Source organism: Ceratotherium simum, chromosome 13, assembly GCF_057802395.1.
Source record: "Ceratotherium simum simum isolate JZ-2026a chromosome 13, ASM5780239v1, whole genome shotgun sequence".
In the NCBI taxonomy this organism is placed as follows: Eukaryota; Metazoa; Chordata; class Mammalia; order Perissodactyla; family Rhinocerotidae; genus Ceratotherium; species Ceratotherium simum.
In genome coordinates, this window is record NC_141912.1 from 26,918,974 (window position 1) to 26,941,829 (window position 22,856).

Sequence of the window (22,856 nt, forward strand, 5' to 3'; positions counted from 1 at the left end):
TGTAAATTGAATCAGCCAGAGCTACATTACTTATAGTCTTTACTGGGCGCGAAAATGAAAGTGTACCATTGGCTAAAACTACACTTTCAGTTAAACCAATGGAATCGTGGTCTTGAAATACACTTATTTTGATTGGACAAAATTAACATATGACGTTTCCAGGATTCACCACCAATCAGACACACGACTTTATTCACTGCCTCCTTTGTTTAAGAAGCTGTGACTGAAGAGGACATTTACAGCCTCATACTCATTCTTCCTATTACTGTCTAGCGCTTCTGCAGTTACTGCGGACCATGCCTGAGCCCTCCAAGTCTGCCCCAGCCCCGAAGAAGGGCTCCAAGAAGGCGGTGACCAAGGCGCAGAAGAAGGACGGCAAGAAGCGCAAGCGCAGCCGCAAGGAGAGCTACTCCGTGTACGTGTACAAGGTGCTGAAGCAGGTCCACCCCGACACCGGCATCTCGTCCAAGGCCATGGGCATCATGAACTCGTTCGTCAACGACATCTTCGAGCGCATCGCGGGCGAGGCGTCGCGCCTGGCGCATTACAACAAGCGCTCGACCATCACGTCCAGGGAGATCCAGACGGCCGTGCGCCTGCTGCTGCCCGGGGAGCTGGCCAAGCACGCCGTGTCTGAGGGCACCAAGGCCGTCACCAAGTACACCAGCTCCAAGTGAGCCCACCTACAGTCAAGCTAGGCCCACACCCCAAAGGCTCTTTTCAGAGCCACTCAGTCTTCTAAAGAGAACTGGCACTGACTTTTTACAGCAGGTAAGTGTTGTTTGCTGCAAAGAAACCATTTCCGTGTTTCCTTATTTTGGTCCTGTTAGAAATTACTTTCACTACAATGTGCGTGCTGCAGCAACGCTCGAGACATTTTTATGAATGATCCGGTTCATCATCAGACAAACGTAGTAAAGGAAAATAAAGTACCCTTTGTCCCAAAACAAAATCTGCGCACCGTTAAAAATGTCAACCAGGCAGAAGGTTTTGTTAACAACGCCTTGAGCGCTCTGTCTTTAATTTTAACGTGTGCCTTAACAAATGAAGCACTTGGCACACACTAAGAAACGTATAGATCGTTTTATTTACGTGTGTTTTCTTTTGGGGATGGTCTTGGCTCTCTTCCCTTCCTCTGAGTTTGGATTTGCCAAGAAAGGCAGAAGAAAAAGAAATGGAAGTTGGAATTCAATTCAAATTATTTAGGCTTCAATCAGGTGCCACGTTGGTACCCATAGCCAATCCAGACGCTGCGCGGGCAGTTTGAAATTAACCACCGGTTTCCTTTTGTGAGTCTGTCCGAATTGGGAGAATTCTGGGCAGCGCGGCTTTATGGGAGGAACTCGGCGGTTTTGCCCACTCCCTCATTTCTGAGTGGAATTCCTTTTTATGAAAAGGATTAGGTTCTATTCCCCACCTTTCCTGTCAGGATCTGCTGCATGTTTTTCTCTCTGTGTCACTTGCATTTACTGCTTCTCTATTAATTAGAGGAAATTTAAAAAGAAAATTAGGAAGTAGAACAAGAGAAGGGCTATTCCCTCACCCCCACCCCCAATTCAGGAAGTCAACCCATTTCTCCATTTTAAGCTCTTAGGAATGGCATATTTAAAACTATTTTGGTATTTGCTGGCAATGGTGTGGAAACGCTTCCACATGAATTGTATTAGCTGAAGGTTTTTGAGGATACCCTTTATCCAATTACAGTACTCCAGTGACAAAGAGTTTCACTCTTAGGTGTTTACCTGAGAATATTCTGCACATATGCAACAGGAGACATACAAAATGGAGCAGCACTATTCTTAATACCAAAATGCTAGAAGCAATTACATGTTCATGGCCAAAAGAACAAACAGATTTATTGAGGTACATTCACACAATAGGATATCATATAGCAGAGAAAATAGTTGAAATACACAGTACTTGGTTGAATTTCAGAAACATAAATCTCAGAAGTTTCATATATAATACCATTTTATAAAGCTCAAAAATAAAACTAAATTATCTGTTTATTTGAGCATATGTACAAGTATGTGTAAGTGTGTGACTTAAAAACTTTTTAAGAGATAGCTTCGTGAATAAATTTTTTAAAATATCAGACAGTGGGTATCTCAGGGATAGAAGTAGGGCAAGGGGATGGGGCAAAACAGAGGGAGATATGAAGTTGTTGCTGACATTCTAGATTTGGGGTTAGAAGTTCCATCATAGGTGTTTTATCTACTTTGCTTTATACCTTAAATATATGTTACATATATTCCCTTTATGTATCAGATACTGTACTGAAAAATATAATAGACAGGGAAACAACCTGTGTATAAAAACAAGTTCCAAGCAACATATAGTTTGTCATAAAGGAAAACTTGTAAATGAGAACCCAGTAGTGATTCTGTAGATAATATTACATTCTTTTAGAGAGTAGGAGAAAAAGAAGACTGTCAGAGGCCATTAAAAAGGCCTGTGGATTCAGAAAACAAGATTTTTGCTACAGTTAAAGAGTCAGCAGCTGATCCCTCCAGCTCCTCCAGCTCCTCCAGCTCTTGTAAACTTCCTGTCTACACAGCTTCTTAAAATCTTTGTGACAGCTCTCTGGTGGAGGTGTGTATGTATGCATCTGCATGTGTGTATTTTGTACATATTTTATGTATTTATGTGTGTATATGTGTATATCTCTCCCTCAATTCTGTTAGAAGAAAAATTATACTTTTTCATTTCTGTATCTTCTCTCATTCTACCATCTCCCTCTCAAGATATTTGAGGACAGTAAATTCACCAAAGATTTGGGTTTTTTAAATCTCTACTTTTCAGAGTGCATGTGCCTTTGATCCTGTCTATTAATCCACTAAGTCAGAAAATTGGCAGAAAATTCTGATATTGTTTTGTTTTACAGAATGAGGAAATCAGCAGATAAAATTCAGGAGAGGAAATAGGAAGAGGATTTAGAGAGATAAAGCTACCTAAATGCATTCCCAGGCCCAGGATATATATATATGAGTTTGGACATTCAGGGACTGATTAATGACTTGGAATTGTCAGCAGGCAAGAAGATGTCTAGAATAGTATGGGGGGGGGGTGGCTAAAATCTGTATGCAGAATGGAAAGGAGAAAGAAGAAGGAATTTGTGGCCCCTCTATACAAGGTTCACATATCAGGTTCATTACACTCCAGTATTTAGAAAGTTAAAATTCCTAAAAGACAGGGAGAGAAAAATAAAAAAAGAACTCAAAGCTAGATCTTGTGGGTTATTTGCATCTTGGTGAGCCAAGCGTCTAACCCTTTGTTGCTGAAGTTATCTTGATTAATTTATGCCATCATTGATCAGCCTTGGGAAATTGATTTAAGCTAATCCAAACCAGGATATCACCTTACTGTTGTACCCTGGAATTTATACTTGGTATCTTCAAGAATTCACATGATTTGCCCCAAATAATTTTTTGGTCAATATTTTTTTTCCCTAAAGAACAATTTACAGAGCAGAAGGGAACTGATTGGTGCATAGAAATAGATGAGAGAATCTGATCCTAAAGGACACTTTTTCCAAGTTATGTCACCTGAAAATGACCTTTGTTCAGCCTAGAGAAATTTGTGTTTTCCCCATTGGAAAGAGCACTTCCTTCCATGGAGATTGTTCAAAATGTACTGACAAAGCTTAACTCTTTTTTTACTCCTTTCTATATTCCATGCAGTTTGCCATCCTTCAGTTATGACATTGTATTGGGGACATTAAATTAATTTGATTACAATTTATCTTAGTTACATTTTAGATCCCTTGATGTGGAAAACACCTGCATCTCATCCTCCAAATATGTCTGATCCATCTCAAATGTGTATTACTTCTACAGATGACTAGTTTATCCATTTCGTAATACCTTTTAACTTCTACTTCAGAGGTTGACCTTTTCCTATATAGTCCCTAAATCATAAAGATGGTGCCTATTGGGAGACTTCATGAAGTAAAGGAGAAGTGTGGTACTGAAAAAAAAGAAAACAAATTAATAAAAAACACAAGGAAATTTTTCCAGACTTGAATAATGATCAAAAAGTTCTATCAGCTCCTACAGAGTGAACACACACATAAGTATTCCTATAGGGTCAATAAATGTGACTGATTCCACTTAACAAGAGTTTAGTGAGGCCTGAAGAGTGCAAAGAACAAGGCTAAGAACTGGGTAGGGATAGACTATGAGGACAAATAACCCCACCCCCTGCAGGTGTGTAACAATTCCCATACCTGATATAAGGAAGAATAACATAAGTGCCTCAGCCAAGGGTCTATATTTACATTAGAAATAAGCAATTATTTTTGATGGAGAAATTATGAAAAGCTGTATGGGAACACTGGGATGCCAAGGATATTAATTTGGGGAGAACCTTTACATTTCAAGACACAAGGGCAGAGGCTTAGGCCAGGTTCCAGTGCAGCCACTTGGCGTAGCAGTGGGGATTGTGACCTGTGCTTATTGATGACCTGTGAGGTCAACACTTATGCAGTTTATTAAACAATACTATCCAGCAATTGTGCTCCTTGATATATACCCAGAGGAGTTGAAACTTATGTACACACAAAACCCGCACATAGATGTTTACAGTAGCTTTATTCATAATTGCCAAAACTTGGAAGCAACCAAGATGTCCTTCAGTAGGTGAATGAATAAATAAACTGTGGTACATCCAGACACTGGAGTATCATTCAGTGCTAAAAAGACATGAGATATCAAGCCATGAGAAGACATGGAGGAACCTTAAATGCATATTACTAAGTGGAAGAAACCAATCTGAAAATGCTACCTACTATATGATTCCAACTATATGACATTTTGGAAAAGGCAAAACTATGGATGACAGTGAACAAGATCAGTGGTTGCCAAGGGTTGGGGGGGACGGAGGGATGAATTGGTGGAGGATAGATTTTTAGTTCAGTGAAAATACTCTGTATGATACTATAATGATGGATACGTATTATTATACATTTGTTCAAACACATAGAATGTACAACACTAAGAGTGAACCTTAATGTAAACTATGGACTTTGGGAGATTATGACGTGTCAATGTAGGTTCATCAACTGTAACAAATGTACCACTGTGGTGAGGGATGTGGAAAATGGAGGGGGAGGCTATGCATGAGTGGGGGCAGGAAGTATATGGGAAATCTTTGTACTTTCCTCTTAATTTTGCTGCGAACCTAAAACTGCTCTAAAAAATAAAGTCTTAAAAAAAGGCAAAGATAAAACAACATATAATTGTGTATGTATTTCATATGTATTTAGCTAGTAGACTTGTGAACTACCTTGTCACTCAAGAATAAAAATATATATGCTATTCTGGGGCCAGTCCCACCGCGAAGCTGTTAAGTGTGCGCGCTCCGCTGCTGGTGGCCCAGGTTCCCATCCCGCCGCGCACAGATGCACAGCTTGTCAGGCCATGCTGTGGCGGCGTCCTATGTAAAGTGGAGGAAGATGAACACGGATGTTAGCCCAGGGCCAGTCTTCCTCAGCAAAAAAGAGGAGGATTGGCATGGATGTTAGCTCAGGGCTGATCTTCCTCACACACACACAAATATATATATATATACACATACGCTATTCTACCAATTGACCACTTGATGCAAAATTTCCCCTTTGTTCAAATTGCCTATGAAAATATATAGGTGACTTAATATGTTTAACTTGGCATATGGCAAGACACAAATGACTGGCGAGCCATGAAATGTCTCTCAAGGATAAGGTCTTGAGACTGGGGAGGGGGGAATCTATTTTGAATCTTTGCTTAAGGCCTAGCATTCAAAGTTGAATAGGTGTGGGCTACATCTTTTTGGAAACTGTTATATTATTTTTTCTAGGTGATTTATAATTCCAAATTTTTGAATTTTTATATTAGACTTGACTTTAAAAAGAATAATTTTAATGTATATTATAATAAAGTATAGAAAAAAATATTTCCAAGAAGATTTCCTCAGATGCTTGGAATGAAGAAAAGTATCCATTAATAATTTAAGAGATTTTTGCTGTGTTTTAATTCTTTAAAAATGACTTTTTATATCACTTCTGCTTTAATTGTGAAAGTAATACAGAACATAAAATTGAGAGTGTAAGTATGGCCTATTCATGCAAATATTCAGGATCTGCATAAAACCAAAATGTTCGATAATGATAACTTTCTAAAGTCCCTGCAGTTATCTAAGAAAAAGAAACTATAAAGTTACACCACAATTAATATTAGGAATATATATATGTGATGTGACTATGGAGTTGCATCTAAAATATGTTATAATCTAAATATACCAGTGTCTTTTCCTAGTTGGTTCTTGTGAAAGAGTGTTTTGAGAATATGGAACTATATAAAATTCTCTCACTCAAATTTGGAAGGTGACATTGTATAAATGTAACACAGGACTTTTAAAAATAATTCTTTATTAATTTGATTGCATTTAGCTTCATCTTAATTTACTTGTTTTTTTCCCAACTTTTTAAACTGATATCTTGAAAATAAACCAGTAGAATATTAAGGTATTCTGTATGTGTTAATGTATTTGTATTTGGCCAAAAGTCTTAAGAAATTGAAATTCAATGCTGCCTGCAATTAAAACCATTATGAGTGTATATGTATATGTGTATGTGTTTATGCATATATATAGTATATACATACAAAATATGTATTATTTGTAGATATATACACTAAAATATTTTATATTTTAATTTTTCTAACACTCTTACTCCTAGAGGATACCACAAAACACAAAGGCATTGGCTGTCCAGTTTCTGATTATTTCATGCTCATGGTACAGAACAGTAGTGAGATGGGGAATATAGATAGATCCAATCCTTTGAAATTTTAGCTATATATTCCATGAATCAAAATACATTTTATGCATTCATACATACACTGAAACAAATATATATATTATACATATATTTTACATATATTTTTGTTATACTTAATAGAATTAATGAGATAATCAGAAACTGGACACTCAATGCCTTTGTATTTTTTAGTGTTCTCTCAAAGTAAGAGTGTTAGAAAAATTAAAATTCTATTTTGTTTTAAATAACTGATGTGCAGATAATAATGACTGGGAGAATCATTTGGAACTATACATTGCAAAAAAAAGAAAACATAGAGTATCCTCATGTTCATTAGCTGTGGACTTTACTAATTTTTCCAAAAGCTCAAAGTGGAATATTAAAATTATTAATGTGTCATGGGTATTCTGTTAACATATACCTGGATAACAGTCCATTGTATGCTTTCTAAAAATTTTTTTGAAGCTATTAGCTCAGGAAGAAAAGTGAGTTAGATTAAAAAAATTTTTTATGCTAGGACAAGGTAAAAAACTTAAGTGAAAAACGGTAACGTGCACTTAGCCTTTAAAAACAGTATTTTTAATCTGTCATTAAAGTGGTCTCAAAGTCCCCTGAGTTAGCCAGGTACATCAGTGCTCGTGCAGAACAATCTAACATAAACCCTAGTATGGAGATTTCCATCTCTATTCAAGAACTGAAAGTCCTTCAAGAGGAACTGATTACAAGTTTTGAGGCAAGGGAAATCCTGATGGGTCTAGGACATCATGCTGACCGAAAGCAAGGGTTATCTCAGATGTCTGGAGTAACAGTAAAAAGAGTGAGAGCAGGAGAGAGGCAAGAAAGCCTGAAAGAATCCCCACTGTGTAAGTAGTGCTAATTTGAGAATTAAAATTAAACAATTGTAGTTGTCAATTAGAATAGATTCAGCATGTAAAAAGCCATGAATCCGTGATAATAATCAATTGGAACAAATAGTAGAATAAGCTGAAAAAGAAGTTTACCCTGTGCGTCTCTCGATTCATTTCTTCCCAGGCCACTGTGCCCTACATGGCTGAGATCAGCATCATGTTCCCCAGAGAGCACCCATCCTCGCAATCTTAAGGTTCTGTTGTACTTAGAGAAAGCTCCATCTCCTGCAATGCTATAGATGAAGGCTCAAAAAACAGCTCCCTGAGAAACTCATTGATGCTTTGTTCACTGAAATTTAATTTCAGAAGAGCAAATTTCATTTTAATGACTGTCTTGGTTGGGAATCCAAATTCTAATTCCCAAGGCATTCTCAAATTATCCTGTGTATCAGCTTCTGACACAGCCACCCCAACAGTACCACCAACAATATGGTTATTAAATAAATAAATGAAATGTTTGCTTTCTTTTTGTCCTAAAGGCAGTGATTCTCAAAATGTGGTCTGGGGACCCTGAAGGTCCTTGAGATTCATTTGGTAGGTCTGTGAGGCTGAAATTATTTTCATAATTATCTTGAAACTTATTTTCCTTTTCCACTCTCATTTTCATTTGACAGTTATTTTGCTACAGATCAAATGCACAAACAAATACAAGAATCTGTCTTCTAGTAAGCCAGACATTAAAAATATTTGCAAAATGTAAAACAAGGCCACTCTTCTTACTAAATTTTTTATTTTGAAAATATAGCTATCTTTGTAAAATATATCTGTTAAAGTGGGTTTATTGTTGTAATTTTAAACCAAATTGATAAAATAAATATTTTTCCAGTTTTAATTTCTAATAAGGTAAATGTTAATAGCTATAACCTATGGAAACACAAACTCTTTGGATCCTCAGTACTTTCTAAGAGTGTAAGTGGGTCATGAGACCAAAAAGTTTGAAAACTGCTGGCTTAGGGCATGTCGCACTAGGAATGCTGGAACTACTGTTTTTTAAAGTATTTGGAATATTCCTTCCTGTGTGCTTATGTTACCATCTGGATACACAGATCCACTTGCTTCATTTTGCTGTTTATATTTAAGGATTGGGCTTTTAAAATTTGGTTTTATTATTACATAAAATATTTTTACATATTTCCAAGGTCAACTTTTAATGTTGTGAGTTCTCTTTCCATTGTTTGTTTGTTAATTATAAGCAATATATGTATGTATTCTTTTTTGTGTGTGTGAGAGGAAGATCAGCCCTGAGCTAACATCCGATGCCAATCCTCTTTTTTGCTGAGGAAGATTGGCCCTGGGCTAACATCTGTGCCCATCTTCCTCTACTTTATGTGGGATGCTGGCCACAGCATGGCTTGACAAGCGGTAAGTCGGTGCATGCCCGGGATCCGAACCTGGGAACCCTGGGCCGCCACAGCGGAGCGTGCGCAGTTGACCCCTACAGCACCAGGCCGGCGCCTATGTATGTATTCTTCCAGCCCTCTATTAAATAAATAGTAACACCTACACACAATTTTCTCTAACTTGCTTTTTTCACTTAAAATATATATTCTGAAGATCATTCCATAATAGTATATGGAGCTTTTCCTCCTTTCTTATTTTCTAGCTGCATAATACTCTGGGTTTTCTTCTTTTTCTGGTTTTTGGCTCTGTAATCCTTCATTGTCTTGATAGCTGCCTGATACCTTCAATCAGATTGTTTTGTAGTTGTTTTAAGCGTTAGGTTTGATCTGAGTTGTCTAGTCTACTATTACTAGAAATGTGAGCAATAGTATAGTAGTTGTTAAAATATTTTTTAAACGTCAGCACCTAAGTTACTCTAGGACATCCAATCCTTAAAATCTTTACAATGGGGCCGGCCCCGTGGCTTAGCGGTTAAGTGCGTGCGCTCCGATGCTGGCGGCCCGGGGTTGGGATCCCGGGCTCGCACTGACGCACCGCTTCTCTGGCCATGCTGAGGCCGCGTCCCACATACAGCAACTAGAAGGATGTGCAACTATGACATACAACTATCTACTGGGGCTTTGGGGGAAAAATAAATAAATAAAAAATTAAAAAAAAAATCTTTACAATGCAGTTGTATAAAATTGATATATGTCGGTGCAGTGATACCCTCTGGTCCAGGGATGGTTTCCCCATGTAATAACTCAAGTTCTCACTAATGATGCTCAAGTTAGCAAATCGGTTGCCACGGTGGGTTGGTTGTGCATGACCAAAGAAGTGAGATGGTCAATTGAATGTAAATAAATAACTAGTCATAGGACTAGAGGAAGAGACTAAACATTGTATTGTTGGGTCAAGAAATCATGTTTATAAACTTAAATAACTCAATAACTTTATAGTTAAAGTGTCTGTGAAGTCCAAAATTTAAACATACAGAGATTAATTGCACCACCTTATTGGTAAAGGAAATAGGATATACCTAAAATGTATATGTCATATTTGAGTCAAATTTCTTGAAGGTTAGGTGTTTCATTCTGGCTGTATATTTTTGCAGAGTCCACACCAAGGAGCTTAACATTCAACCATTCAACCATCTTGACCTCACCCTCTAGGACATTTTTATCTGCTCATCACATCTTTCTTCCTTGATCTTTCACTTCCACTCTGTTTTCCAGAATTATATCTACCACTTCTTGCACTAAAACAATTCTTCTCAAGCCATCAGAACACTAAGTTCACCAGAGCACTAAGAATGACGTTTACAACAGCTTCACCACTTCTGCCACCCTGATGATCCTCTGATATATTTTTGTTGGATCCGAAAATCTTGATGGAGGGAAATCCCTGAACACCATCCTGATTTCTTAAAGGTGGGATGCCTAATCCTTCAGCTACATCAACCTGCAGTTCTTGCTTCCTTCCAGCTATAGACTTTTTTTTTGCTGAGGAAGATTTGCCCTGAGCTAACATCTGTGCCAGTCTTCCTCTATTTTGTATGTGGGTCGCCACCACAGCATGGCCACTGACGAGTGGTGTAGGTCTACACCCGGAACTGAACCCCGGCTGCCAAAGCGGAGCGCACCAAAGTTAACCACTAGGCCATGGCACCAACCCCCATCCATAGACTTCTACAAGCCACAAACCATAATTTAAATAACTTTTCACTTGTAATTTGATGGAGTTAAGAATCATAGAAGAATATATACCATTCATCTGCACTATGCCCTGCTGTTCCAGTGTCCCTGCCTTCAGTTCATTCTATGTAGGAAGGTGACGAATGGTCTGCAATAGACCTTTAAGGCTGCTATCACTCCATGTCTATGTTATAGATGAATAAACTGAGACCAAGAAAAAGAGTACTTTGTCTAAGTAGTTGGAGGATCAATGACAGAGTCAGTTTATGATCCTCGTGGCAGTCACCTTCACTGTAAAAGTGAAAGATTCTGTGGTCTTTTGTTACCATCACACTAAATTCTGTCAAAACAAATGGAGATGAGCCATTCATATTTGTTTTAATACTGCAAATAAGATGTCATTCTCTACTTAAAAATGTTTTTCTTCCTTTTGTCCCCAAGGACAGGAAAAAATAAAATGGAAACATTTTCTTGGAGATCACTGGTCAAATTCTCTTTGGAGGGTCATATAGCTACTCCCTATCATCATACAATTAATAACTTTTGCCTTTCCTGTGGGAAACAAGCATGTATAGCAAAGTCTGCCTGTTGAATACTGTACAGAAATTAAGACAAACTAAAATCGATATGTAACTTTTCCAGAAGATAACATTCAAAAATTGCAAATTATATATCACATAATGCTTGCAAACACCCTATATATCATTTGTCTGAAATGTGTTCCAATTTGCAGCTAAATCATGCTACCAAAGAGCAGAGAGAAACTTATCCACTGAAACCGCTCCATATGAGATATGGAGTTATCTCACATCTGACCATCATTTCTGCCTTGAAGGCAGTGATGAAATAGACCATAAGAGTCCCCCCTCTGAAGCAGTAGCCCCCATGGGAAGACCCTCTGTGCTCACTCTCCCAGAGGGTAGCAGTCCATATTTGCCCAAGTGAAGACTAAAAAGTATCACTGTGGATGAGACATGAATGTTGTTTAATTATTTTCAATAGATTTTTTTAAAGTAGCAGTTTAAACATGAACTTATCCTTATTCTTAGTTTCCTTTTGTCTGCCTCATTGTTTATTATCAAAGAACCAAAACTAGGCCTAGTCCAGAGCACCCCTGATTTCTATGGGATATTCTACTTAAAGGAAGGCAGCTGTTATGGGGTGAATTGTATCCCCTGCCAAATTTATATGTTGAAGTTCTAACCCCAGTACCTCAGAATGTAACTGTATTTGGAGGTAGAGTCTTTAAAGAGGTAAATTAAAATGAGGTCTTTAGGGTGGGCCCTACTCCAATATGACTAGTGTCCTTTAAAGAAGAGGAAATTTGCACACAGACATGTACAGAGGGAAGACATGAAGATAGAGGGAGAAGATGGCCATCTATAAGCTAAGGAGAGAGAAGTCTGGAACAGGTCCTTCCCTCACAGCCTTCAGTAGGAACTAACCCTGATGGCACCTTGATCTTGGACTTCTAGCCTCCAGAACTGTGAGAAAATAAATTTCTGTATAAGCCATCCAGTCTGGGGTACCTTGCTATGGAAGCCATAGAAAACTAATATAGCAGCCAATACATTAATGTAATGTTACATTTTGAGTCATCTGTCTCTTTATCTGTAGACCAAAGATACCACTAGTACTTACCTCACTGGATTGAAAAATAAACTAGAGAATGCAGTGTCTAGAAGATAGCGCACACACACAATAATTGCCAGCTGATAACAAAAGTTATTTTTTCTCCATACACCAAAAGCAAGATGTAAGTGCCATAGAGTTTATTCCTTGAGGGCATATCCTTAAGTGCAGAGCCATAGGGTAAACTCTGACATACAGTAGTCCCACAAATAGCAAAATATTAGAGCAAACTAAATCAAGAACTTCCAGATGTGTAGGGGGATAAGCAAGAGAAATACATGAATAAGAATAAAATACTGAAAATAGAAAAACTGGATGGAGCACCAAAGCAGGTCATTCTGATGTTCCACATTAATTAAGAACCTACCCAAGCAGCCTAAACAGGTGGAAGGAGCACAGGAAACTCTTTGGAGACTGATGTTCTACTCCATACTTCCTAGCTGGGTATCTTGGATACTTCGAAGAGCCTGTGATTCTCTTGATTGTCTGCAAAATAGAGGTAATAATAAGGTCCCAGTTTTTTAGAAGGATTTTATGAGATGATGTACACTGCTTCCAAGCATGTTCTTGAGACCTGGATGAAGTGCATATGTGAAAGTTACTACAAAAAAAGGCATTGCATAAATTTTTTCTTTCAACAAGATAAGTATTTGTTAAATAGTGTGAGAAATAAAAATGAGTATACTTTTTATAACTGTTCCACCACAATGTGAGCTTCTCTGGTTGTATATTTTTTTTATATTTCCTGAGTTAGGCATATAATAGTGGCTCAATTAAATAATACATTAACTAAACTAGTGTTTTCCCAGATCTCTACTAAGTACTACTGGGGGCATGGGAAATTATTCTAAGTAGTATGCGGACTCTGATATTTGAAATGTTGCAAAAAAGAGTCAAAATATCATTCTCTTTTCTACTTTCTTTAAATCTTTCTGATTAAGTAACTGGGAAAGTGTCAATTCGGTGATGTCAGGACTTTAAGAACTCACTAATACTTGTTAATGCCTCTTCACCCCCACTTTTTAACTTAATAACAAAGAACAGGTCTCATGCTCAAAGTAGTAGGCAGCAAACAGCTTATAACTGGGATTAAATAATATATATATGTTTAAAATATTATTTTATAGTTGCCTTCTATTTATGGTCAGAGGTAGATATTTTCCACTAGGGTAGAGATGTAAAGTTGTCTTTTAAAATAAACCTATTTCATTTTCTAAAGAGTATTTTTAAAAAAAAATATTAAGTAGGGGCCAGCCCTGTGGCCTAGTGGTTAAGTTTGGTGCACTCCACTTTGGCCACCAGGGTTCGGTTCCCAGGCACGGACTTACACCACTTGTTGGCAGCCATGCTGTGGCGGCAACTCACATACAAAATAGAGGAAGATTGGCACAGATGTTAGCTCAGGGTGAAATCTTCCTCAGCAAAAAAAAAAAAAATAAAGGTTAAGTGAAAAGTAATACTGATTGCACCCAGATGCAGCAAAAAGGAAAAAAATTGTAAAAGTGGTAGTCAAATGACTGTGTAAACACTACTGAATAAAAGAATATAAGCAATGTCATAAAACAGTAAATGCCAAAATAATACTATGGTTACATTTTATATTTCTATCTAAATTATATATCTAGATATGTTATATAAATATATAAATTATATCATTATAATATTAATACAATACTAATTATGTTATTATATAATATATATAAATTTTATATATTATAAAATATTTATATAATATAAATTATATAAAATATAATATTGTGTAATATAATTAATATTATATACAATATATTAAACTATATTTAATATGACTACTGTGGGAATTTGGAGAGAGTAAATATTATTCTGGAATGTGGCAATCTGGGAACATTTCTTTGAAGAGGTATAACAAGGTTCAACCTGGAAAGAAAGGCTTTACTTGGACTGGAGCTCCCAAGGTCCAAAAAAAGGCTCCATCATATGACTTTTAGCTGGAGGCTTCAGTCCTCACCATGTGGGCATCTCTGTAGGGTTACTTATGACCAGGGCTGGCTTCCTTCCCCTGCAGCAAGTGATCTAAGATGGAGTGTGAGTGATCAAGATGGAAGTCTTTTATCTAACCTTGGAAGTGACGTTCCATCACTTCTGCCATATTTTGTTGACCAACCCTGGTACAATGTGGGAAGGGCTACACAAGGACACAAGTATCAGAAGGCAGGGGGTCACTGGGTGCCATCTTAGAAGCTGCTTCCCACAGTTGACACAGAACAGTGTGCCTCTGAACCCTCACAGCCGTTAGCATCGCCTGGGGAGATTCAAATGTACCGGATGCCCAGGCCCCTCCCCTGATCAATGAAATCATAATGTCTAGGGTGGGAGCTAGGCAATGATATATTTTTTTCAAAGATCTACCAGCAATTCTGATGCATGATTAAAGTTGAGAAGCACTGGATGCAAGAGGAGTGAGAAACTGGGAATATAAAATGAATCAAGTGAGAGTGGCCCTTTGATTATTACCTAGTTATATGGATAATGTACCGTGAGAAGAAATATGAGAGATTTTGCTCTCTTTGCTCTCTTGGGTGGAAATAAGGTTGGAAAAGGTAAACTGGCAGAAAAGTTAAAATTCAGGAGTGGACATATGTATCAAATGGCGGGCATGCTGTTTATCATTTGAAAGACAGTCTGATTTTCCAGAGGCCTTTGTGTGGTCCCTGGTGATCCCAACTGGAAGCAGATTCAAAACTGGTGATTCTCCCACAGGAATTTGCTCAGTTCAGGAGGCTATGGAGAAGGAGACTGTTCTGGAACAAGAAGTAACTGCTGAGAGTGAAAGGCCTGGGGCTCCCATATCTGTAGGGAAGGGTCTGGCACTTCTCTGGGGTCCCTGATGCCCTGACTCAGCCTAGGAATCCTCCTTCACTCTAACCTCTCTGGGAGGTTTTAGCAAAAGATGTAAAATAACACACACAGAGCACCTTGCATATTGTCCCTTTGAAGTCCTGGATCAGGGGTTGAGATGAGCCACAGCTGATCACCCCAAATCCACAGCCTTCTGCAGCTGCTTAGAATTTGAAATACTTGACAATAAAATCCAAAGCCATTATGCTGTCATATAAGGTCCTACACATTCTGGAAAGCCCCCTCCCCACCTGTTACCCCACCTCCAGCTACATTCCTCCTTGCTCCCTCAGTTCCAGCCACATTGGCCACATGCTGTTCCTTAACTAACACAAAGTGTTTCCCCCTCCCCCCTTCAGATACATCTCAGGGCCTCTTTAGTTGTTCATTCTTCTTTCTGCCTAGAATAATCTTCCCCTATGGCCTTCTCCCTCATCTCCTCATCTGTGTTAGAATTTCACCTTCTTGATGAGCATTCTGTGATTATATTATTTAAAATGGAAAATACAAAACCACTCCTTGTCTTCCTTTTCTGTTTTGTTTTCCTCCCAAACATTTAATATCTTCTGACACTTTTTTCGTTATATGTTTGTTCCCATATTAACATATTAGAGAAAATAAACTCAATGAATGTGTGATTCTTTTTCTGTTTCGTTCACTGCTATATTTCTGGCAGCTGGAAGAGTTTCTGGGACATAATATGTGCTCAACAAATATTTATTGAAAATAAAAATGAACTAGGAAACAACTACAGTCAACACTGTATGGGCTGAACTTTGAGGTTCAGTTTGATGAGTAAGTGAAGATGTCCTAAGCCTTTCAAATGGCAAAAAATGCATAAGATTCCTTTTCAATATACAAAAGTATATGTGTGCTTAATAATCCACAATTCATAAAATGTTCATAAAGCATTCCCACCAGTCTTCCCAATAGTCATGTGGCTATGAATTGCTGTTATCCCCAATTTACTGATATGGAAAATGAGTTTTAGAGAATCCAAAATCTGGCCTCTTGAAGTAAGTAACCAACTGTTTTAGGAATTGGTCTGCTAATTTCAAAGCTGGGTACCAGTGTAGGTCTCATAGGCCAACCATAACAGAGGAGACAGGCAATGTTGGTTAAAAATGGATCATAAAACCAAAATATTAAATACTAAAAAAAAGATTGTCTAGAAACAAATTACACTTCTGAGATTCTTAGGTCTAGTGGAGATGAAAAAGTAAAGATACAAGAAAGACAGGGAAGTCTCAGCTTGCACATGTGCAGGGAGAGATTGAAACGAGAAAGAAAAAACTCTGAAGAAGCTTCAAGAAGGGTAAATAATGCAAACTGGAATAATCAGGGAAGGTTTCAGAGGATATTAGCTTTGTGATTGGCTCTGAAGGAAAGACAGGTTTGGATGGTAGATGAACAGGGACTTTACAGCAATGAACAGCTATAAAGTGCATTTCATGAAATAATTGTACCTTTGTGAGCCTAATTTAGTTCATTTCTTCACTGTATCAGTAACAGTACTAATTTTATATTCAATATTGATTGATGTAGTAAGGAAATGGACTAATATTGATCCCCATAAGTATTCTACAAGTGTTTACAGCCACCTTTTCAAGGCTGGGGGAAGAGAGCCACTGGATTTGTCTGCAGATTTGGTTTAACTCTGTCCTTTGCTCCCTGAGTTCAAAAATTCAGCCCATATTTTGTGCCTTTTATTCCCACAAGCCTGTCTAAGGCCTTCTGTCTTTTAATGGAAAAAGACTGAGTAATAGCTAGAAAAATAATAAACACTTTGGATTTTAAGATCTTAATAACTGATGGTCTGTAGAATGGTAAGGACTTGTATTCCCACATAGATTCTTTTTGTTGTTGTTTCTGTGAGGAAGATCAGCTCTGAGCTAACATCCATGCCAATCCTCCGCTTGTTGCTGAGGAAGACTGGCCCTGGGCTAACATCTGCGCCGGTCTACCTCTTTATACGGGACGCCGCAGCAGCATGGCCTGACAAGCCGTGCCTCGCTGGGTGCCCGGGATCCGAACCCTGGCCGCCAGCAGCGGAGCGCGCGCACTTAACCGCTACACCACGGTGCCGCCGCCCCATATATTCTTGGAAAAGCAGAATCAGCTCTAAAATGCCTGCCTAAACACTGGGAGACTGTGCTTCGCTCTGTGAGAAAATGCCTTCGCGCCACTCTCTCCTTCCTGGTTCAAAAAGATTGCCATTTAATTTATAATTTCTCCCTTATTATAGAAAAAAAAGGAGAGGGTGAAATAGACTGAAATGAAATGTGGAGCTGACTCAGAAAAGAAACTGACCTATATTCTAAACTCTTTTTCCCAAGAAAAATTTTGACCATGTAAAAATCAATGTGCAGAACGGCATCCCCTAAAGAGGTAAAACGTTAAAATGTGAGTGAAGAACATGAAGCAGGATCAAATTACACCTTAGTGGCCTTTACTAGGAAAGATGTGGAGGTGGAGATATACACGCTATGTGCATCTACCCAGGACAATGTACATAAAGCGACCGGTAGAAAAATTCAAACTGCTGGAGTAGCTCTGGATTAGCAATGCTCATCCCCAACTGGTGAAAAGAGGTGATTTTCATGTAAATGAAAATGAAAAGTTTACTTATTTCCTCTTTCCCCATCTTGATCCCAATACTATTAGGTTATTTTGTGCAAAAGTAGGCCTGGAGTGAGAGGTGGCAAGAAGGTACATACCCAACAGTGATGTTACAAGAGAACAAGGGAAAGGGAATAAGGTCTGGCGAGTTTCCCTTAAATCACTTTACGTGATATTCAGAGCGTCCTACTGTGGAGGGGTGCGGGTGAAAAACGGTGGTGGAACCTGTAAAGGAAATAAATGTTCAGCCAGTATGATTTTTCACTAGTTGTTAGATGTTTTTTCCACCTGAATGAGCATTTGAAATCTTTTAGCCATGAATTTACTCAACGAGTGATTCTCAGCATTAAATAGTCTCGATGATAAATGAAATAAACAACAAAATTCCCTTTGGGTTTGAGGTTTGTGACAAAAAAAATTGTTAGCAAAAATCTTAATTCAAACACACAAGACCAAAATCTAACTTTTGCGAAATTAAGACACCCTTGCCGGAAGGTTAGGATTAAAAACTGCCTTTACCTACCTGTAAAATGGAATAAAATGAGTGCCAGCTCTCTTTAGGAAGCGTGGATGGCTCTGAAAAGAGCCTTTGGGTGTTAAGGAGCCTGATCAATCGCTCTGGGGAGAGCGGGCTCACTTGGAGCTGGTGTACTTGGTGACGGCCTTGGTGCCCTCGGACACGGCGTGCTTGGCCAGCTCCCCGGGCAGCAGCAGGCGCACGGCCGTCTGGATCTCCCTGGACGTGATGGTCGAGCGCTTGTTGTAATGCGCCAGGCGCGACGCCTCGCCCGCGATGCGCTCGAAGATGTCGTTGACGAACGAGTTCATGATGCCCATGGCCTTGGACGAGATGCCGGTGTCGGGGTGGACCTGCTTCAGCACCTTGTACACGTAGATGGAGTAGCTCTCCTTGCGGCTGCGCTTGCGCTTCTTGCCGTCCTTCTTCTGCGCCTTGGTCACCGCCTTCTTAGAGCCCTTCTTCGGGGCCGGAGCAGACTTGGCCGGGTCCGGCATGACGAAGATCAACTGCCAAAGACACTGAAAAGTAAGGAAGAATGAGTGTGGGGTTGTAGGTATCCCCATTTATTTACAGTTTCTTATGCAAATAAGATGATTAATAAAATCATGTCTGATTGGTGGTGAATTTTGAATGACGTCATAGAATGCCCAATCAAAATAACTGTATTTCAAAACCACGATTCCATTGGTTTAAGTGTGACTTTAATTTTAGCCAATGACACGGCTTCCTTTTCGCGCTCAGTAACGACTATAAGTTGTCCAGCTCTGGCTGATTTCAGATCTTACTCTCTCTGGTCATTATCTTCCAGTTATGTCTGGACGTGGCAAGCAGGGCGGCAAGGCTCGCGCCAAGGCCAAGACCCGCTCTTCGCGGGCCGGGCTGCAGTTCCCCGTGGGCCGAGTGCACCGCCTGCTCCGCAAGGGCAACTATGCCGAGCGGGTGGGGGCCGGCGCGCCGGTGTACCTGGCGGCGGTGCTGGAGTACCTGACGGCCGAGATCCTGGAGCTGGCGGGCAACGCGGCCCGCGACAACAAGAAGACGCGCATCATCCCGCGCCACCTGCAGCTGGCCATCCGTAATGACGAAGAACTCAACAAGCTCCTGGGCAAAGTCACCATCGCGCAGGGCGGCGTCCTGCCCAACATCCAGGCCGTGCTGCTGCCCAAGAAGACCGAGAGCCATCACAAGGCCAAGGGCAAGTAAGCCCTCAATATCAACTTTTCCACCCCAAAGGCTCTTTTCAGAGCCACCTACTATTTCCGTGGAAGAGCTTGGACAATGGTTTCACTTAATCTCGTCACTGTCGACTGAGAAAAGGAAATGGTTTCATTTAGAACGAGTCTGGCAAGCAGTTTTAGGAAGTGATTTTTCAGGTTCAGATTTTAAATGCCATATTAACATTCTTGGATCTCTCCTAGTCATGTCCCTGGGGTGTCAAGAAAAAGTCAGGAGCTTTAGTGGGCAAATAAAAGTACAGTATCAGTTACTGAAATGAGTAAACGTTGCTAAAATGGCCCCTGAAGCCAATCCATCCTTTCTGAGCTCATTTCTGTCAACTTCGTCTCACCCAATGTTACTGTATTTGGAGGTTTTGCTTTATTTATTATCTTGATTTCTGCAATACATTTTGAGAGTCAAGGAAAAATATGAGCATGAGCGGTGTCATGTTTTGTTGAGCTTACTATTTGTGTGATAGCACTTATTGGAAAGGAAAATGCAGTGTATGCCTCCACAACTGTACCAGCTAACTTCCTATTACTTTAGTCTATGTAAATATACTTTTAAAATCTTAAATGAATGATACCATGCATGTACACGATACTGAACTTGCTCCTCTTCTCTTCTGGTTAGGTCTGTGGCTTGTGAATGCTGCCTATACTGCCAATCGATCACATAAAGTAGTGTACTAACTGGCATGTAGGTGGCGCGTCAACCGGAATTAAACTTCCCGTCGAGCGAGTAAAAAGAATTGACCAATCGGAACGTGCGCGGGCTTTTTAAAATTCTAACCACTTCCTTGTCGTAAGTAAGAAACCTGAATCAAAAACTCCGAAAAGCCGATGGTGAGCCATCTATTCAAGATACGATTCCCCGGAGTTTTTTACAGAGGGGTGGCACACGTAGGGGCCCTTAACTCCCCTTGCTTTAGTAAGCCTTGCTTACTATGACATTAACTGTAACTTGACGGTTTCGCTTTAAAGTTTTAAGTAGAAAAGCTGAAAACGTAAACAAGACTTTAGTAAATATACTGTTGCACGGCTCTTATTATGGAGGTTGGTCGGGAAGGCAACAATGATCGTAAGTTATTCAGTGCACAGCCATTTTCGGAGATCTCTGGGTGGCTCTGAAAAGAGCCTTTGGGGTTCTGTCGTTTTTAAACGCCGACTACCTACTTCTTTTTGGGAGCTGCCTTCTTCGCCTTCGCAGCTTTGGGCTTTGCTGCCTTGGGCTTGGCGGCTTTGGGTTTGGCCGCCTTCGGTTTCACTGCCTTGGGCTTGGCGGGGCTCTTGGCAGCCTTCTTCGGCTTGGCGGCAGCTTTGGCCTTCTTGGGACTCTTGGCCACTTTTTTGACGCCAGCGGCCGCGGGCTTCTTGGCCTTCTTGGGAGTCTTCTTCACGGCTTTCTTCGCTCCCGCAGTCTTCTTGGGCTTTTTAGGAGTGGCCCCTGCAGGCTTCTTGCCTTTGGCTGCCCCCGCCTTCTTAGCCTTGGGCTTAGCTTCACCAGAAGCCGCTTTTTTGTTGAGCTTAAAGGAACCCGAAGCACCGGTACCCTTGGTCTGCACCAGAGTGCCCTTGCTCACCAGGCTCCTGAGACCCAACTTGATGCGGCTGTTGTTCTTCTCAACGTCGTAGCCACCAGCCGCGAGCGCCTTCTTGAGTGCAGCCAAAGACAGGCCATTGCGCTCTTTGGAGGCAGCCACAGCCTTAGTGATCAGCTCAGAGACTGGGGGCCCGGTAGCCTTGCGCTTAGCCGCGCCACCGCTCCCGGACTTCTTGGTTGCCTTCTTCTTGGCAGGAGACTTCTCCACTGGCGCCGGGGCAGCCGTCTCAGCAGGAGCGGTTTCCGACATAGTGATGAAAGTACCTACTAAAGGAAGAGAAACTCAAAATGCAAAGAGCAAGGTTTGCAATGCTGTCTTGCTGGGGCCCGGGGCTTATATAAGCCGGTGCTGCCCTCTGATTGGTGGAGCGTCCAATCCACCTCCCTCGGGCAGCCGCCTCTCCCGGTTGGACTCTCAAATTGTGTTTGTTAGTCCCCAAAATTTGATTAAATGATGAAAACAATAGTACAGAATTTGACGCTTTGATGCTCCAAGGGAGGAAAACAGCCTTCGGGTTTACGTATTTGTTTGTGTTTTCATAAATCACGCACAATTGATGAAAGATATATTTAAAAATCCCTTAGGCTTTTCATATGAATCCACCCGGCTTAAGTCGTCCTGCTACTTAGTTGCATGTTGCGATAAATTTTTACTAAGTATCAAGTTAACGTTTTTTAAAAAGATTTGTTCCTAAATTCAGCCTTTGATTTTTGCAGGAGGAAAGACACTAGGTTCCTTGGTTTGGACATAAACTTTGTTTCAAACTGTAGCAAGTAACACAGGCGTAGGGTGGCTGGTTGCCTACAGCCCCAAATTAAGCACATGGACCTTACTTTAAAAACCGGTTCTGCCTCCTAGGAGTTTCCACATGCCAATGCCTTTAGAGAATGGTATTTTGCAGCTTGGAAAAGTTCAATTGCCAGAGTGACTTCTTCCACCTTGCTCCAAGAGGAATAGAAATTGCTTTGGCTTCAGGATCCGTCGACTTGGATTCAAATTCAAACTTAAATTTGGTACGTTTTTATTGAGATGCTTTCTCTCTTTGATTCCTAAGTGAACCCATTAAAATAAGGACGGAAAATGCTTAGCCCAGATAATGTCCTTTAGAAAAATCTCTGAAACCTGCTTCCAGTAGCCTTCAGGAGCACAAACTGTTTAGATGAATGGGACTTGGTCAGGTTTTCGAGGTGCTCTTCCCAATGCTCTCACTCAAACTCCTTACCTCCATCAACATTTACCAAATTGCATCCTCAGGAATACCCTCTTTTGTAAGCAGCCAGAAGACATCAATGTGGGTATTTTTTGTGTGTTTAAGTGAGGATAGACGTGTAGTTTAGAAAAATAATTGGCTACTGACTATAAGAAGGGTAGATTGGGTATTGAGGGACAGGAGGTTATAGAGGTTCTGAAGAATTCAGGAAAATATTAACATCCAAAGGAGTTCAGGCAATGACCATGAGTTGGAATGGAGAGTGAGGTTTGCTATTTATTTGGGGGTGGGGTGGAGAATGGACAGGATTTTGTGCCTGGATGGTAAGAGATCAGGTAATGGTTATGATCTCTAATGCAGTCAACAGTCAATGCTTCCCTGTGAAAAACTGTTAGCCAA

General features: G+C 40.0%; 3 protein-coding genes across 3 annotated transcripts; 1 reads left to right on the forward strand and 2 right to left on the reverse strand.

Annotated features, from left to right (window-relative positions):
* The first annotated feature begins 271 nt into the window (after positions 1 to 271).
* On the forward strand, positions 272 to 723 carry LOC101396682 (histone H2B type 1-N). The gene has a single exon (XM_004441771.3). It carries the CDS (start codon positions 297 to 299, stop codon positions 675 to 677), a length of 381 nt encoding a protein of 126 aa, XP_004441828.1. The 5' UTR covers positions 272 to 296; the 3' UTR covers positions 678 to 723.
* Positions 724 to 18,522: 17,799 nt separating this feature from the next.
* Positions 18,523 to 18,935, reverse strand: LOC106803749 (histone H2B type 1-O). Its single transcript, XM_014796300.2, has one exon. The coding sequence runs from the start codon at positions 18,918 to 18,920 to the stop codon at positions 18,540 to 18,542; it is 381 nt and encodes a 126-aa protein (XP_014651786.1). The 5' UTR covers positions 18,921 to 18,935; the 3' UTR covers positions 18,523 to 18,539.
* A 402-nt stretch (positions 18,936 to 19,337) lies between these two features.
* On the reverse strand, positions 19,338 to 21,553 carry H1-5 (H1.5 linker histone, cluster member). The gene is made up of 2 exons (XM_004441759.3): positions 20,820 to 21,553; positions 19,338 to 19,581 (listed from the first exon to the last, which is right to left on the reverse strand). Exons 1-2 carry the CDS (start codon positions 21,494 to 21,496, stop codon positions 19,353 to 19,355), a joined length of 906 nt encoding a protein of 301 aa, XP_004441816.2. The 5' UTR covers positions 21,497 to 21,553; the 3' UTR covers positions 19,338 to 19,352.
* Positions 21,554 to 22,856: the final 1,303 nt, after the last annotated feature.

Excerpts from the sequence above, each read along its gene's own strand:
- LOC101396682 (XM_004441771.3), top strand. The coding sequence starts at position 297 with ATGCCTGAGCCCTCCAAGTCTGCCCCAGCCCCGAAGAAGGGCTCCAAG.
- LOC106803749 (XM_014796300.2), bottom strand. The coding sequence starts at position 18,920 with ATGCCGGACCCGGCCAAGTCTGCTCCGGCCCCGAAGAAGGGCTCTAAG.
- H1-5 (XM_004441759.3), bottom strand. The coding sequence starts at position 21,496 with ATGTCGGAAACCGCTCCTGCTGAGACGGCTGCCCCGGCGCCAGTGGAG. Across the intron at positions 19,582-20,819 it reads AAGGCAGCTCCCAAAAAGAA|CACGGCCTGGATGTTGGGCA; the intron begins GTAGGTAGTCGG and ends CTTGGGCAGCAG.